General features: G+C 49.0%; 1 protein-coding gene across 5 annotated transcripts in view; it reads left to right on the forward strand.

Annotated features, from left to right (window-relative positions):
• Positions 1-17,931, forward strand: part of BLVRA (biliverdin reductase A) — an 84,544-nt gene that overhangs the window by 44,600 nt on the left and 22,013 nt on the right. For 3 of the 5 annotated variants that reach the window (XR_011383172.1, XR_011383174.1, XM_070059777.1), the window contains exon 3: positions 16,568-16,687. Coding sequence is in view for 3 of the 5 variants with exons in the window: in XM_070059777.1 (XP_069915878.1) it covers positions 16,568-16,687 (120 nt within the window). In the remaining 2 variants the exon portion in view is untranslated. Of the gene's footprint in view, positions 1-32; positions 389-16,567; positions 16,688-17,931 lie in introns of those variants that run through there. The other 2 variants (XM_051852923.2, XM_008261676.4) reach the window with 1 other exon arrangement.

Raw genomic sequence — 17,931 nt, forward strand, 5'->3', positions numbered from 1 at the left:
CCTCTCACACTATGATGCCTTTGTCCTTGCAGCCCGCTGTCCTGGATCGAAGAGAAAGGGCCTGGTTTAAAACGGAACAGATATTTAAGCTTCCATTTCAAATCGGGGTCCCTGGAGAACCTGCCTAATGTAGGAGCCAATAAGGACATTTTCCTGAAAGATCAGAGCATATTTGTCCAGAAACTCCTGGGCCGGGTCTCTGGGAAGGAGCTGGCTGCTGAAAAGAAGAGAATCCTGCACTGCCTGGGGCTGGCGGAAGAAATCCAGAAAGCCTGCCACCAGAGGCAGTGAGGGCCGAGGCCACACCGCTGCCCTGGCAGCACAGCTGGGTTTGTCAACAGCTGACCGCTATCCCTACTCTGACGATTAAACTTGTTGGTAAGCAGGATCAGTTTATGGTTATGCGCTGTGCTGGGATGAACTTGGGGCTGGGGCCCTGCAGCGGGGATGAGGCTGATAAATGCTTCGTATGCTTCTTTTTCATTGACTTCCCAGCAGCTCTGGGCAACGGGTGTCCCAGGGCCTGTTTGTGTTAGTGTCCTGGACAGTCTTGCCCGAAGCCATCCAGATGGGGAAAAGCAGAACTGACTTTACACCCTGCCCGTGCCACAAACCGCTACAGAACACTGGCCTGAAACCACTTCTGTGTTTGAAAGAACTTTATTTCCTCCAAAAGTCTCTTGCTGGGTGATGATAGCAGCTGCTGGAAATTCTAAAACAAGATGTAGCCTCTGTCCTTAATAACTCACAGTAGCTAAAGAGAACCAGCCACATATCCATCTCATTGTAGCTGGCAGATCCCCTAAGAGAGAGAAGGGCCTGTGGACCTGGGGCAGTGTCTAAGGGACACGTCCAGAGGGATGACTGGGTTAGCTGCGTGCAAGTCAGGGGACCTCCTGTGCCAGTCGCAGGAGAGCAGGACCACAGCAGCCACTTCCCCTTCCTGCCCCTAATGCATTTATTTGCACCCATGAAAATGCTTTCGTAACAGTGTCCAGCTGTACCCTAAGGGGAACTGCAGCCAGGGACAAGAAACCAGAGCCCAGAATCCCCTGTGCTTTCTTTGTGAAGCAGCCACTCTATACCTCATTCTTCTGGGCCCGGAGCACCAGAGAGTTACCCAGACACCCTAACCAACACCAAGCCCACATTCTGCTTGCAGCCTGCCTGACTAGTGCTGTCTTGTCTGTGCTGCCGCGGGCGAGAACCGAGCTCTCCAGTTCACAGGGTGAGGAATGAAGTTACAGATCCCACAGCTCCAGAGACACGGCATTCTTATTCTCAGAAGGGCACTTGTTCTTTTTCTCAGATTTGTAGGAGACACTAAAACTGCCAATTGAAATGTTTTGCTTGGATTAGACAGCAGGGAATGTCAACCTTGAGTCAGGGGGCAGGAAGAAGGTTTTAGGAAGGAGGCTTTGGGGCCAGAGGAAGGAGCATAAGGCTCCAGGGTCCATGGATGGACCTCACAAAGCCCCAGGTGAGCAGCGAGAGGCCAGGCAAGATCAGTCTGCTCTTGGCCAAATGGACACAGTGACCTGCTCTGTAGCAGGTGCCTTCAGGTGGAAGAAGCCAGCAATGGGATGTAAGCAACTCAAGTGGAGACATGTCGTGCCAGCTACCTTGTATGTATGTGTGTTAGGAGTGAAGACATGTGGCAGCTACCTTGCACGTATGTGTTCTGTGAAGACATGTGCCAGCTACCTTGCACGTATGTGTGTTAGGAGTGGAGACATGTCGTGCCAGCTACCTTGTATGTATGTGTGTTAGGAGTGGAGCCATGTTGTGCCAGCTGCCTTGCATGTATGTGTGTTAGGAGGGAGACATGTGCCAGCTGCCTTGCACACATGTGTGTTAGGAGTGGAGACATGTCGTGCCAGCTACCTTGCATGTATGTGTGTTAGGAGTGGAAGGCATATTGTGCCAGCTACCTTGCATATGTATGTGTTAGAAGTGGAAATCTATTAAGCTGGAATGAGTGAGTCATGAGCTATTAATCAAACAGGTTTGGTGAGCAGGCAGGGTGGGGATGATCAAGTTGCTTGGGGAAGGACTAAGTCCCTAGGAAAGAAGAGCCAAGGAAAGCTGGTAGAGTCTGAAGCTGAGAAACAAGAAAGCCCCAGAACTCAACGGATGAAATCTGCATTTCCACAAGACGGTGGTCCCCACTCACTGCCTGTCTGTATCACAGAAGGGGTGGGAACGCGTGTTGCACTTGGCTCCCGGGGGCCTTCCTCTGCCTCAGCACAGGGCCATACATTATGCTAATTAATTGACCTGCACAGGAACCAGCCCATTCCCACCATGTCCAGTCTGCAGACAGTGCTGTGTCTCCAGGCTTTCAGAACATGAACTCTTCTCCTGGGGTAACAGAGCTCATTGCATTAAAATACTGAAATTGCCTCCTAAATTAGTGGCATCCATGTAGGCTAGGAAGAATAGGTCTTATTGTGTGTATATATTTAATTGAGAAGCAGAGATAGACAGAAAAACAGAACTGCCGTCCACTGGTTGACTGTAAATGCCTGCAGTGGCTGGGCTGGACCAGGGACAAAACCAGAAGCCTGGGCTTCAATCCAGGTCTCCCCGTGGTGGCAGGAACTCAACTACGTGAACCATCACCTGCTTCCTCCCAGGGTGCACACCAGCGGGAAGTTGTATCATAAGCAGAGAAGCTGGGTTTGGAACCAGGCACTCCAGTAAGGGATATGGGGGTCCCAAGAGGTGTCCAGACCACCACTGCAACCTCTTCCCCAAAATATACACTTTTAACAACAGAGTGTCAGCATCAGTAGGACTTTGTTTGCACTGTTGTCTGCTAGGTAGCTGCTTTGGCTTTGTTTCTCTATGAGCCCAGAAGAGTAGCTTCTGTGTGATTGCTTCAACTGTAGTCAACACCCACAGTCTAACAGTGCCACAGTTGTCTACACTGCAGCGGTTCCTGGAGGGAGTGGGTGGGGGGTGGCTGTGCTGTAGCAACTTGGGTTTGCAGGCTTTGGGAAGGGGTGGGCAATATAGGTTCCTCTTTTTTCGAGCAAAGCAGTTGCTCAGATCCCAGTTTTCTGGACTGGAGCTAAGAGCAGAAAGGGCTGTGGAGTTCTGTAGTTGGGGCTTCTGCTCTGCGTGACAGAGTTTCTCAGCTTCCCTGCTTCCCTTTTCCCAGTGAGCGCAGTCTGCACCCATCCCTGGCCTGGGACCTGGGCAGGCGTTTCTGTGAGCTGTGTTCCCCTCTCTACGCTGGCTTTCTAAGTCCCCAAGCTACATGACAGCGTCCTGTCACTTTCTGTTTGTTTTTAATTTTTATGTTTGTATTTGAAAGGCAGGGAGACAGAAACGGACAGAGAGTCTGCTGGTTCTTTCCCCAAACGCCCAGAATGACAATAACTGGGCCAGGCTGAAGCTAGGAGCCTGGAACTCAATACAAGTCTCCCGCATTGGTGACAGAGACCTGAGTCCCCGAGCCATCATCTCCTGCCTCCCAGGGTGTGCATTAGCAGGACGCTGGAACGGGGGCAGCGCTGGGCTTGAACCAGGCACCACGACATGGGGTGTGGGTATCCCAAGTGCTCTGTAAACTGCTGTGTCAGATGCCCACTGTCGCTTCTTCACTGACGCTCTCCCTCCATGCATCCCCTGGAAAAGCAGGCCTACCTTTGTCGGCCTGGCCCTTCTCTGCGGCAGAGGCGAGGCCCGCCCCCCCCCCCCCCAATCCATTCAGCCATCCGGGATCAGATTCCTTTCATTCTCTAAATGCTCACCGTTTCAGAAATAGACTGTGTCAGTTTTCTTCCTCAATACCAGCTGTGTGACCATGAGGTTCAGTCCCAGCCTCTGTTGGTTCTGTTTAAATGTCACCTACACAACACTTCCCTTGACCATCCCATGAACACTGCGCTCCCTCCCTCGTGTCACCTGCCATTCCCTCTCCTCCTTCCCTATCTTTTCTCCTCCGTAGAACTTGTCTTCTAAGGTATTTTATGAGATATCTTTTATTGACTTGGATTTCACTGGTGTCTTCCCTGGAATATAAACTCCATAAAAGCTGAGATTCTGTCCTTTAATTCATATTACTCCAAAGTGATGAGAACAGTGCCTGTCACCTAGTAGATGCCCAATAAATATTTACTGAATGAGCAGTGCCTACAAGTGCAGTTTCTCCCTGCTTCCTGACCACTCGTACAAGCCTCAGACCCTTCACTGTTGGGCAGTAGACACATGCCCTTCATTTCCCCAGAGAGAAAGTCACACCTGTCCAGATCACATTCCTTTTCTGTTTCCTCTTGGCATAGAAGTGTAGCTTTCTGGGGCTGGCCAGCTCTGTAGGCTAATCCTCTGCCTGCAGTGCTGGCATCCCATAGGGGTGCCAGTTTGTATCCTGGCTGCTCCTCTTCAGATCCAGCTCTCTGCTATGGCCTGGGAAAGCAATGGAAGAGACCCCAGGTGCTTGGGCCCCCACACCTGCATGGGAGGCCCAGAAGAAGTTCCTGGCTTCTGGCTTCAGGTTGGCCCAGCTCTGGCCGTTGTGACTATCTGGGGAATGAACCAGCAGATGGAAGACCTTTCTCTATGTCTCTCCCTCTCTCTGTCTGTAACTCTGCCACTCAAATAAATAAATCTAAAAAAAAAAAAAAAAAGTGTAGGTTTCCTTCCTCAACCACATGGGCCCCATGTGCCCACCACCAAAGTTGACTTCCATTACACTTAGGATATGGATTCTGCCCAACTCCTGTTTCCTGGAGATCTGTGACTCATCTGTCCTATATGATTTTCAAAATCCTTCATAAATTCCTAACCATGCGAAAGCTGCTTAATTTTGATGACTTAATGAGAGTGAATTAAGAAATACTTGATTCATTTCTATTTATGCATAAAAGTACTTAACCTTAATGGTGCAATTAATTCACACCAAATGTGAATAAAATATCACCATGCAGAACCTTTCAAAAAGAATGCATTTTAATGATGAAAGCCAGTATTTGCAAAGTTTTTCTGTGTGTATCTTTTGTTGTATTAAACATGTACTGTCATGTATATATATATCCAGGTGGATATTAACACAATTTAGTTTGTCATAAAAGTTATGCTTTAAAAGTCTCAAAAAAACAAAAAATAACAAATTCTTCTTAGAAAATGACATTTAGGAGTTAATGGCATCAAAGTTGCATCTTAACATAAACCTTACTGCAAATATACAATTCTTTCAAACACGATACATGGAAAATGGGCTGCCCTCCCCTAAGGCACTGTGGCTTTCTCCTCCAGCCTATTAAAGAACACAGGGGCTAACAACTGCTGAGTATAAAATTTTCTACTTGGAAAATCCCCCAGGACCATTCACAACCTCTTACTTTTAAAAGTACCATATAAAAAGTTTCAAATCAGTTTCCAGAAAAGCTAATATTGGTCCATAACAGAAGCTTCCTTTGGCTTATTTTAACTTTATAGCATAAGAAAATTCCAATTTGAAATGATAATATAAGATATGTAAAATAGCAGCCATCTAGCCGAGGTAAATTTTCTAAAGCTAACTAAACAAAAAGCCTTTTCTTCTTTTCCAAAATAGCTGTGACACAGCTGCCTGCCAATGTTTGTTTACAAAAATGTTTACCACCTGCTGGCATCCCAGCCCAGGAACCAGCCTGTGAAGGTGGGGGGCTCATGGCCCTGCTTGATGATGACGATCGGTGTCCCCTTGTCTCGTCCAGAAGGGTCTGTCTCAAGGTACTTTTTGGCTAGAAAGAGTTGCAAAGACACAGAATCAATTAGTTTGGGCTCGACTAAACTATAGGATTATTCTTCCCATAAATTGAATTTTTTTGTTTCCAAGTAGCCAGAAATGAACAATTTCTTATTGATATCTCTCACCTGCATGCAAAACACCAAGAGAGTCTGTCTCATTAATTCTTCAAAGAATTCCATGTTTTATGGCATAATTATTATTGTACTTTTCAATAAAAAGAAAATTATGCCAGAAAGAACAGTATTACTCAAAAAAGGAAGTTAAAAAAACTTATCAAAGTTATGAAAGGTTTACTACTCTAACAAAATAAAAATTTAAGTGAATTGAAACATTTTGGAATACATGGAAATAATTATATTGTAAGTTAGGTAACAAAGCATTATTCTTATATACATTCTGAGGTTCTTCATGTTTTAAAAATTCCATTGTTCTAGGCTACCTCTCGGTTTTGGCACACAATTTTGGAAGATGTGGTGTGAAAGAGCCGCGGGCACTCAGTTACAGCTGCGCCAGGGCACTGCCATCACGGTTGGTGGGAGGTGGCTCACCTGACTTCACAGATTCAGTTTTCTCCACTTCATTGGCATCATTGCCAATCCAGATGAATATCTGAAAATGAATCAGTTGCAATAATGTAGCATTTGGGGAGTGTTGGCTCAGTGCTGGCCACCAGAGGAAGTCCTTCACACTCGTGGCGCATCTACTCTTCACAACAACCCCAGAGGCCAGGGAGGTAGAGAGGGACCCGAGGGACCCGAGAAGTTCAGTCACTTCCCCAAGGTCACCCTCATCAGGACACACCCAAAGGAACAGCCAGCGGCTTGGTCTCCATATTTTATTTATGTTGACTTGCATTTTTGTTAAATGTCTTATACAAAGATAATGTCTTTCACAAAAACAACAGGCTGCTATTTCTGTGCACCTGCTCTGCTCCCTGGGGTGGGAAAGACAGCATCGCCCCACTTCCTGAGTCTGGGCTGGAGGGACCACACCCAGACACAGAGCTTCTGCGGGGACACCCAAGACTGCCATTAGGGCTCTGCCGTCTCATATGGTATTGTGCCCTGTGACACTTTGGTGAAAGTGTTACAGTTCTTAGTATTTAAATATTGAGGTTTAAAAAGTTTTAATTAAAAAAATATAAAATGAGGCCGGTGCCACGGCTCACTAGGCTAATCCTCCACCTGCGGTGCCGGCACTCTGGGTTCTAGTCCCGGTTGTGGAGCCAGTTCTGTCCCGGTTGCTCCTCTTCCAGTCTAGCTCTCTGCTGTGGCTCGGGAAGGCAGTGGAGGATGGCCCAAGTGCTTGGGCTCCTGGCTTCGGATTGGCACAGCGCACCGGCCGTAGCAGCCATTTGGGGGGTGAACCAATGGAAGGAAGACCTTTCTCTCTGCCTCTCTCTCTCTCTCTCTCTCTCTCTCTCTCATTGTCTAACTCTGCCTGTAAATATATATATATATTTATATAAAATGAATGCATACTTCCCTTTGTCAAATGTATGGGTGCATGGGTTGGGTACTTTCATGCTAAAAAAATCCTCCTCAATTGCCTTACATTTAAATCACTTGTTGGAAAAAAAAATTGGTCAAATTAAGCTGTGGTTGTATTCTAATTTGTGGTGAAAGTTCTGGAACCTTTGGGTGCCAGGCACAGAACTCACCATGATGGAACAGTAATACAAGTGAAAAGCATCACATTAAAACATGGAATGTAGCAAAGGGAATATTCGAAACTGCTCATCACTCCAGAAACAGCAGAGTTGGTTACAAATAAGACTCAATACATCTGAGTAAGGAAATATCATTGTTAAGTGCACAGCGGTGCTTTATTCGCATGTGGTTGAAAATCCCACACCTGGCAACCGGCGCCGCGGCTCAACAGGCTAATCCTCCGCCTTGCGGCGCCGGCACACTGGGTTCTAGTCCTGGTCGGAGCGCCGGATTCTGTCCCGGTTGTCCCTCTTCCAGGCCAGCTCTCTGCTATGGCCCAGGGAGTGCAGTGGAGGATGGCTCAAGTCCTTGGGCCCTGCACCCCATGGGAGATCAGGAGAAGCACCTGGCTCCTGCCATCAGATCAGCGCGGTGCGCCGGCCGCAGTGCGCCGGCCACAGCAGCCATTGGAGGGTGAACCAACGGCAAAGGAAGACCTTTCTCTCTGTCTCTCTCTCTCTCACTGTCCACTCTGCCTGTCAAAAAAAAAAAAAAAAAAAATCCCACACCTGGCAATGAACAATGCATTCACATGGGGAGAATGTGTGCCTGGATCCCCTCTTCATATGTGGGTCACAGCAGATAATGAAGCCCAGGTACAATGCACCTGAATGGCTTAGCAATTAGACCTCAAAGTAGCAGGCTCTGTGTCCACTCTAAGATTAGGCCCAATTCAGAGGAGCATCTCACAATCTCCTATTTAATTTAGTTACTAACATATTTATTTTTCCCTTTCACTATTATGAGTTTACACAGAGGCTTAAAAAGGCTAGCAGCTGTGGTATATCAAGTTGCCAATTTTTTTTTCCAAAATTAAGATATGTAGAACAGTAATATACTTACAGTGTAATTTCAAACCTAAGCTGAGCCAATTTATTCCTTAGGACAGCGCTTCCTTATGACTTCTTGTCAAATTTTAAGAAAAATTCTGAATATTTTGGTAGCCTTCAAAGTACTGTATCCCTTTGGCACTGTACCCATTAATGCCTTTATTAGGTAGGCTATATGACTAAATTAGGAGTAGGTGAACTTTACAGAAGATTTTTCCCCCTAAGACTATAAAAGCAAGAATAGCATCTGTGTGATTATTCCCACATTAAAAAATCAAATCGTATTGCTTCTTTCTAAGTGCAGCCCAAACTCCAGGCCCACTTATTGCTGAGTTTGTCATTCTCAAAGCAGGGTCTCAGCTGTCCCCATGAGTCCCCACTCTGAGCAGGGTCTCAGCTCCCCCCACGAGTCCCCGCTCTGTTAGGAACAAGACCCAGTCCTCACCTGCTCCCAGGTATCGAGGAGCATGACATCGTCTTCTGCCAAATCGCTCTGGGTGAACTCTCCTGGAACCTCTTCAATCTGCAATGCACGAAAGATTCTACACCAAGCAGGAGAGCAGCGCTTTCTCTCTTAGAGCCTACTGCTGCCTCTGCATTATTTCGGGGTGCAGTGAAACCTTGGCAGTCATTTCTAAATGCCCACCTGCCCTGCAGGTTATGTTCATGTCACCCTGAGAGTGGCTGATTTGTCCCTAGGATTTGATCCTGGCACACAGCCAGACTCCAGCTTCTTTCTGATCACAGACTCAAAAGGAAACCCCCTCCTTGGGGCAGGTGTTGTGGTTCAGCTAGTTGGGCCACCTCTGGGGAGGTCTGTACCCCGTCCCACAGTGCCTGGGTTTGAGTCCTGCCTCTGCTTCCAATTCAGCCTCCTCTTAATGTGCCTGGCAGGCAGCACGTGATGACTCTGGGACGTGGACTCCTATCACTCACGTGGGACGGGGGATGGAGTTCCTGGCTCCTGGCTGTGGCCTGGCCTAGCCCTGACTGTTGCAGGCATCTGTGGAGTGAACCAAGGAATGGAAGATCTCTCTCTCTCTTTCTCTCTCTCTCTCTCTCTCCCTCTCTTCATCCTTCACTTCCTCATTCCCTCCCTCTTTCTGTCACTCTTTCAAATAGACTTCAAAAACTAATTTTTTTTTTTTAAATCTACAAACCCATTTCATTTAAACACTTTTAGGAGTGACGTATACCATCCGTCTGACCAGTGTTCTCTGTGTGTGGGAGCTAATTAGGTTTAGGTGAGGCCCTGAGACAGGGGCCCCCACGATGGGAGTGGTGGCCTTCGAAGAGCAGGAGGAGACTAGAGTGCCCTCTGCTGGCCACGTGAGGATACAGGCTGAAAGCCCAGAAGCAGAGTCTCCAACAGATCTGGGGTGGGCGTCAGCCTCTAGAACTGCAAGCAATGTTTGTTGTTTAAACCACCAAGACTATGCTACTTTTGCCACAGAAGCCTGAACTAAGACACTTATACATAGACTATAACAAAGTTATATTCTAACTTTGGTTTTAACTTTCTGGAATTTAGAGCATGAATAACTACAAAATACAACGTTCTTGTTGATTTCAGTTCATTTGTAGGCATATACATAGATTTCCCACTGTGATTTTTCCCAATGACTGTAATATCCCCTTAATATCTTTTTATTCAGCCAACACGGGGATATTTTTACTGCCCCGGGATGCTGAAGTGTAAAATGTACTGAGCTCAGAAAGGACCACTGCCTGCAGAAAGTGCCGGATTGTTAGCCTGCCCTCCCAGCTGCACGTGCATAGTCACGCGGCAATCCGAACACTGAGACAGGTGAGAAGCGGGTGGTATTTTTAAGCACGGCTTGATTTATATACTAAGTTACGAGTACTCTCAATGCTTTGCATCATCAGTCTGTGGTGTGGGGGTAGCTGAAATGAAGCCATCACAGCTAGACCCCGGTTGCAAAGGGTCCGAGCTGTGAGGGGATGCCTCTCTCGATGCTGGAAGGGCCTAACCCGCTGTTCTCGGGACACTTACGATGAACCTTCCAGTTTTGTTAGAACAGCCGTAAAGCCGAGGAGGATGGTCTTCAGCCTGGGTTTCCAGCAGTGGTGACGTCTGGTAGTCTTTTTCCCCTCCGAGAGCATCCCAAAACTCCTCTGTGGAAGACACACGGGCTTAGCGAGTGCCCATCCAGATGCATAGTGTGTTACCCTTTCCCATTAACAGATAAGTATCTCACTTTGACTTCAATGTTAACAAATTATTTAGGTATACCAGATAGCATTATCCACTTTTGCAACTGACAGAGGGATTCTTAACCCTTACAAAACCCATCCAACAGTGACTAAGACAAACACTGATTTGCAGGTGTGGCCAATGTAAATGCCGGCTAGTGTCCCGGGCCCCAGAGCACACACCTGGCTCCTCGCCTTCCTGAATCCTGGAGGCATCGCACTGGAGGACACCTGCCACGTACTCCGCACCCTTCTCCTCCTCCGAGCTGGAACCTTTTCCGATCCAGATGTAGCCGTTGTTTTGTTGCAGTTTCAGGACAAAAACGTCGTTGGAATTCAATGAACTCGCATCAACATCAACCTAGAGTATATCAGAAAAACACACAATGGTTCAAATTCTTTGCTCCTCTTTCAATATATGTATTGAAGTTAGAAGTTGCGACTGTGACAAACCATCCACAGCCTTCTGCTCTATTACAAGAAATCAGTTCGCTGCAGCAAGGGACACCAGCATGGTGTTTGAAACACTGGGGCAGGGTCTGCGTCATTTTAATTCTCAGCTGACCTCAGAGAGTAGCACAAGGCTCTAAGAGCAAAATTAGTCAAGCACGGCTGGCGCTGTGGCGCAGCAGGTTAAGCTGCCGTCTGCAATGCCGGCATCCTATATGGGCTCCGGTTCGAGTCCTGGCTGTTCCATGTCCGATCCAGCTCTCTGCTAGGCCTGGGAACACAGTGGAAGATGGCCCAAGTCCTTGGGCCCCTGCCACCCACATAGGAGACACAGATGGAGTTCCAGGCTCCTGGCTTTGGCCTGGCCCAGCCCTGGCAAGTGTGGCTGTTTGGTGAAAGGTAAAAGAACCAGCAGATGGAAGATCTCTCTCTCTCTCTCTCTCTCTCTCTAACTCTGCTTTTCAAACAAAGAAGGTCAAACCTTTAAAACTTAGTTAAATGATAAGTGGAAAAATAAGGAGGACAGCACGCATGGGCTGGAACCCACGACCAGGAAGAGGGCGAAGGACGCACATGAAGCAAGATGCTGTCTGATTCTTGTGTGGAAAAGAGATGTTTTCAAACAATCACAGGGAAATCTAAAAAAAAAAAAAAATCATAAAACGTGGACTGAAGTCCAACAGAAGCAGAGGATAATACCACAGATTCCCGCGAAGGTTCCTCAGGTTTGGCTAAATGATAGCTCAAATTATGGAAGGCATTGTGCAGGGGGTTAAGAACAAACCGTGACAACGGTTTTCTTCCAATGGAGAAGCTGTGGACATCACTTGGGGTCTGCCGGTGGAATCCAGTGCTGCCCGTGTGGTTGCAGAGCCGTGACAGGGACCTGGCTGGCTGAGTGAGGCTGAAGGCAGCCCTTGGGAGCCAAGGAAAGACACGCACAGTCTCCCGCGGCTCCTGGGGATTCTGTGGCTCTGTTTCTAGAACATGTGTGACCACACACTTGTGTGCAATGACTGGGGGGCACACTGCAGGGAGAAGAAGGAGAGCCGCTCTGCAAGGCTGAGCGGGAGGAGGAAAAGATGACAGCGCCGCCGACAGTGAGGCCGGAAGTGAAGACGACGGCAGCGGGATCCGCGGTGCCCAAACAAGCTGCTTGGCTCACTGCACTGACGGCCAGGACTGCGCCAGTGGGAACGCCACAGGAAGAAAGACACAGGGCCCCGGGGTTGGTCACACTAGGGGAGGGGCTCACAGCCCTCCCAGGAGGACTGCGGCATCTGAGAGCCTGTTCAGAGGCGTCTGGCAGGTGTGCTGATGGGGAGGACGGGCCGCAGGTTGGGCTTGAGGCCTTCTGATTTCTGGTCCACAGGTCTCCTTACTGATCCAGAGGACAGAGCGGGATACAGGGGGAGAAGTGGCCCAGAGGCCCGTGCCCAGGCTAGCATGAGATCAGGGAGGAAGATCTAAAATGGAACCTTTATAAAGCTCTGGCCTGCAGGGGATGAAAACAGGCTCTTTATAAAAATGAGGTTGACTCATGCATTTCAGAGAGGCTGCAAGGAAATACGGCTTGCAAGCAACTGATGACGTCCCCTAGAGACGCCCACAGAGGAAGGTTCAGGACAGTGCGCTCTGGCTAGCTCCTGCACCTGAAATCACCCGAGCGCCCACAGATGAGAGCTTAACTGTCGAGTGCAGAGTAGAAAGAAACAGGATTAGACAATGGAGAATCTATGCACAGAACGTTCGGGATGAGATGAATACTTCCACTGGTGTTTAAGACACCTGCCTGAATGAAATCAGAATGAAGAGGGTCAAGACCGAGCCCTGGAACAGCCAAGCACATCCACGGCTTGCGGAGCAGGGGACCCAGCCAAGCTGCCCCACAGGGCTGGCCCGGAGGTTTGCAGGAAATCCTGGGGAGTGTGGTGTTACACTCTGTTCACCGAGGCAGGAAAGGTTGACTGTGCCAAGCCTTGGTGGGCAGTTAAGAGGAATGAGGTCAGAGAAGCAACTTTTGATGGTGGTTAAGAGGCGAGTCATTGGCCAACCAGAGAAAACCGGCCTCGGTGGAGTGGTGGGAGTCAACAGCTGAACTGGAGCAGCAGCAGACAGAAGGGGCTTAGGAAAGTAGACAGTGAGTGAGCGAGGTCGACTCTCAAGGATCTGTGCTCCCAAGATGGGTGGAAAATGACGGGTGACTGGGGATGGCTGAGGTCAAGGGCAGGAGACAGTGATGCAGTCGCACGCAGGACAGAAGAATAAGTCCACGCCGCATAAGAGAAAGACGCGTGTTGCCTTCATCAGGATGAACTGACGTGGGATAAATGCATGCAAAAGACAGAACCCCAGGAAAGACCTTAGGAAAGCAAGAGAGGAGGAGATCCAGGAAAGAAGCTGGTGGTGGGCGGTGGGGGTGGGCGGGTAGAATTTGGCTTTTGAGAGAAGCTGTATTTTTTATTCCATGTAATAAACATTTATTATTTATGGGTGTATCTTTTTTTTTTTTTTTTTTGACAGGCAGAGTGGACAGTGAGAGAGAGAGAGACAGAGAGAAAGGTCTTCCTTTGCCGTTGGTTCACCCTCCAATGGCCGCCGCGGCCAGCGCGCTGCGGCCGGCGCACCACACTGATCCGATGGCAGGAGCCAGGAGCCAGGTGCTTTTCCTGGTCTCCCATGGGGTGCAGGGCCCAAGCACCTGGGCCATCCTCCACTGCACTCCCGGACCACAGCAGAGGGCTGGCCTGGAAGAGGGGCAACCGGGACAGAATCCGGTGCCCCGACCGGGACTAGAACCCGGTGTGCCGGCGCCGCTAGGCGGAGGATTAGCCTAGTGAGCCGCGGTGCCGGCCAAGGATTTAATTTAAGGGGCTTTGGAGGACTACAGAGACCAAGAAGTGCTGGGATCTGCTTTTGGCCAATGTTCTCCTGTGAGATTGCAAAGGAGATACACACAAATGGGCGATCAAACATTTTTTTAATATTAATTAATTAATTAATTAATTTGAAAGGCAGAGTTACAGAGAGGCAGAAGCAGAGAGAGAGAGAGAGAGAGAGAGAAAGCCTTCTATCTGCTGGTTCACTCCCCAAAATTGCTGTAATACCAGGAGCCAGAAGCTTCTTCCAGGTCTCCCACATGGTGCAGGGGCCAAAAGGACTTGGGTCATCTTCTACTGCTTTCCCAGGCCATAGCAGAGAGCTGGATCAGAAGGGAGCAGCCAGGACTCAAACCACCACTCATATAGGATGCTGGCACTGCAGGCAGTAGCTTTACCCAGTACGCCACAGCACTGATCCCCAAAGTTATTATTAACCTGCACTGAAACCCCTATTTTATCCCTATCTGGAGCTGGGATCAGGCACAGCTCTTGAGCTCAAGGCTGAAATGGGACCTCTCCTTATCCCTGAAGTGAGTCCTGTGCGAATTGGCTGCCAAGATTGACACTGTGGGGACTCCTGAACTCCCAGGTTTTAGGGGAAGGTGGCCAGCTCACAACCTGTGCTTCATGGAAGCCCTGCCATTGTCAGACTGCTTTCGTTCCCCATGATCTACCTGCTAAATTCTAGCACCTCTTCAGGAAGTGTTTTCTGAACCCCTCTGCTAGACGTGTTCCTGGCCCTCGTTGAGTCTCCCACCCGTATGTCCCAGCACATTTCCCAGGTTTGTCTTACGTTGTTGATAGGTGTGTGTGTGTGTGTGCGTGTGTGTGTGTGTGTGTGTGTGTATGTGTTCATCTTTTCCCCATCTACCAGACTATGAGCTGATTGGAAGGTGAGAATTTTAATTCATTCTCCATGATTTCTCCTGCAGTTCCTAGCATTTACTCATTACTCAGCAGACGAACAGTAAATACTGGTCAACTCAAGCAGTGTAGGTTGGACAATCTCATAAGCAGAAACCTAGCACAATATCCTTTGGGAGCCCAACTTCCCTGTGCTCCCTTTGCCCGCTGCAGCTCCCGTTGGCTGAGAGCCTCCTGCTGGTTTCCCATTTTCTTCCATGACAGTGGCTCCCACAAACTGCTCTCCTGCCAGGGCAGCATACAGTCAGGGCTTCCGGTTTTCTAAAGTGGGAGCTCCACCATGCTCTGTAGGACTCAGAAGGCTCTGGGTTCCTGTCGCCCCTCTGCTCCTGGTTAGCTGTGACAGCCACTGCCACTGCCTCTCTGGACTTCAGTTGCTCAGTTTTTTTTTTTTTTTTTTTTGTTTTGTTTTGTTTTGTTTTTGACAGGCAGAATTAGACAGTGAGAGAGAGAGTGTGGGGAGCAACTCGGACTAGACTAAGTTACTGGAATTAAGACTTATTCTATGCATCTGCTCTCCCACAATATGGCGCTGGGAGAGGAGTATAAACAGCTTTTACACAGCTGCCTCCAGTTCGACCTGTAGGAGCTGTAGGAGCTGATCCTGCTCCTGATTGGAGGAGAGCAGCGTGCTCGGCGTGTGGGTAGCAGAGTTGGGATTGGTGGAAGGGGACTATAAAGGAGGAGAGAGACAACATGCACCAAGAACATCTAAGGGGAACACCTGAGGAACATCTGAGCAGCCCCCGAGAGAGCCGGCCGGCGGTGTGCCACTCCCCCGCGGAAGTGGGGAAAGTGGCAGGGGGCACCGCCTTCCACCGAGGTGGAAGGGACGGTAGCCAACCCGGGAAGAACCAGCAGCAAACCCGGGAAGGGCCGAGCAGATAAAAGAACAGCGCAGGGCCCTGTGTCGTTCCTCCACGAAGAGGGGGAGCGACATAATGGTGCCGTGACTTGGATATGAAGCCTAGGAGACATAATGGTGCCGTGACTCGGATAGGAAACCTAGTCAGGGTTTAGTGTTGTTCCTCCATGAAGAGGGGGAGCGACAAGAGGTAAAGCTCTTCCTTCCATTGGTTCACCCTCCAAATGGCTGTTACGGCCGGCGATGCGCCCATCTGAAGCCAGGATCCAGGTGCCTTCTCCCAGTCTCCCATGTGGGTGCAGGGCCCAAGCACTTCATCCTCCACTGCCTTCCCAGGCCACAGCAGAGAGCTGGACTGGAAGAGGAGCAATCAGGACAGAACCCAGCACCCCAACCGGGACTAGAACCCAGGGTGCCTGTGCTGCAGGCAGAGGATTAGACTAGTGAGCCACGTAGCTGGCCCAGTCATAAAGGAGGCAGTGACACCTGCCTTCCACTTGACCATTATTAGGCCATAAAGTATAGGAAGGAGTTTATAGTCACAAGACAGTTTGTACCTCAAAGGCATTTGTGTGTTGGATTTGGATTAGATTCGGTAGTCATAAGAAGTATTTGTAACTATAAACCAACAGAGTTCATTTCTCACGAGATGAAAGGATATCATCACACTTTTAATTTTATGGAGAAATTACAAGACTTGTCTAGGACATATATGCTGTTGTGGTGGGGCTGGCACTTGATGCTAAGTCCTTTGACTCCAGCCCTGGGGCTATTCTTCTCACTGTTTCATGGAAAATACTCTGAGAGTGGGATGGAGGACATTAATTTGTTCATTTCCAAAAGCTGCTCACGGATGGTTGTGGGGAGGGTGGGGAGGAGGAGGATTCTCATTTATCTAACTTTATGTGACTTTCAGTCAGCCCCTGAGTTCATTTCTCCGTGTTCTGAAACAGACGCAAGCTTGGGAGCATCGCGGGGGTCCAGCAGATCTCCTTGGAGGATGCTCTCTCCAGCCCCGAGGTGGAGGCCGCGTTTATCTGCAGCGAAAGCTCCAGCCACGAGGACTACATCAGGTGGGGCTTCGGGGCAGAGAATCCTTGCCTTGCATCACCGTAGGGCAGGACCATGACCAGGGCTGGGCAAGCTGAAGCCCTGCACAGGGGTCCTCACAGCCAGTGGGGAAACTGTGATTGTTCTGTGACCTTGGAAACTGCAGGAATGCTTTCACAAATGCTTATTGTCGTTTATAAATGTATAAGGGCGTAAAAACCAGCAAAGCCAGTACTTAGTACACTGTAGTTCGAAACATTAAGAATGTTTTACTTCTTTGTTAGAAACTCATTGAGATTGGTTTACACAGTGCTTGCCTTTATTGTCTAATAATACAGCTCAGGCTCTGCAGCCACACCCTTGGTGAATTGTTATCATCCTTTTTAAGCTGGGTTCTGCTTCCAGCATCTCACACTTTGCACTCTCAATGTCATGAAATACCTGAGAGTTCCTTTAATAGGTATTTTTGCCATGAGATAACTGAATAAAGACCTAGTAAGGTCATCCGAGAGAGGGAATGACTTTGTGGAATGGAAGTGACATGCTGCCCTCCCTCACCTAGAAAGCCTAGAACCCTGTAACATTTAGTGAGTCCAGGCCTCATCAGAGGAGCCGCAGGTGGGAGCTGCTAGCTGATAGGGAGGTGCCAGCTGCTTCTTCAATCGCAGCTTCCCACCATGCTGCCACCACGCTGCTGCCCAGGCGGAAGCTCTCCCCTGTGTCAGTCTCCATCTAGACAAGGAGAGCTGGTTCTCTGGGTCACCTTAACCTGAGTGGCACCAGAGTACATTTCCTGTAAGAAGCGACCGTGCATAGAAGTGTCTGTGCCCTGCTATCTAGGGAATGCAAACCAAAGTCCTGAGCACAGTGTTCCAAGGTGCCTCACAGTGAGGCCTCCAGCAACTTCTGTGTCATTGTTTCCCTGCATTTCCTAACCCTGCTCCCCTGTCCCCTGTGGACAAAGCCCCACAAAACGCCCAAGTTCCTGCCTGTGCTGCTCAGAGGGAAATGCACCTGGAAGTCAGCCCCTCAGACTTCAGGGCCAGGTCAGATGCCATCGGGGAAGCTCAGACTGCTTCAGGCGGAGGAGCGAGGGGGCATGGGGTTTGTGAGCGTTATTCGCAGTTGTCATGGTAACAGGCAACTTATTTGTTAATGCGTGTTTCTTAATAGTACTTAATTTTTAAAAAAGAATAGGTGAAGAATTAACACAGAAGTAGCAAGTGCTTCCGTCCCCGCTAGCAGGAGAATATGTGCATAACGGTGT

Source organism: Oryctolagus cuniculus, chromosome 16, assembly GCF_964237555.1.
Source record: "Oryctolagus cuniculus chromosome 16, mOryCun1.1, whole genome shotgun sequence".
In the NCBI taxonomy this organism is placed as follows: domain Eukaryota; kingdom Metazoa; phylum Chordata; class Mammalia; order Lagomorpha; family Leporidae; genus Oryctolagus; species Oryctolagus cuniculus.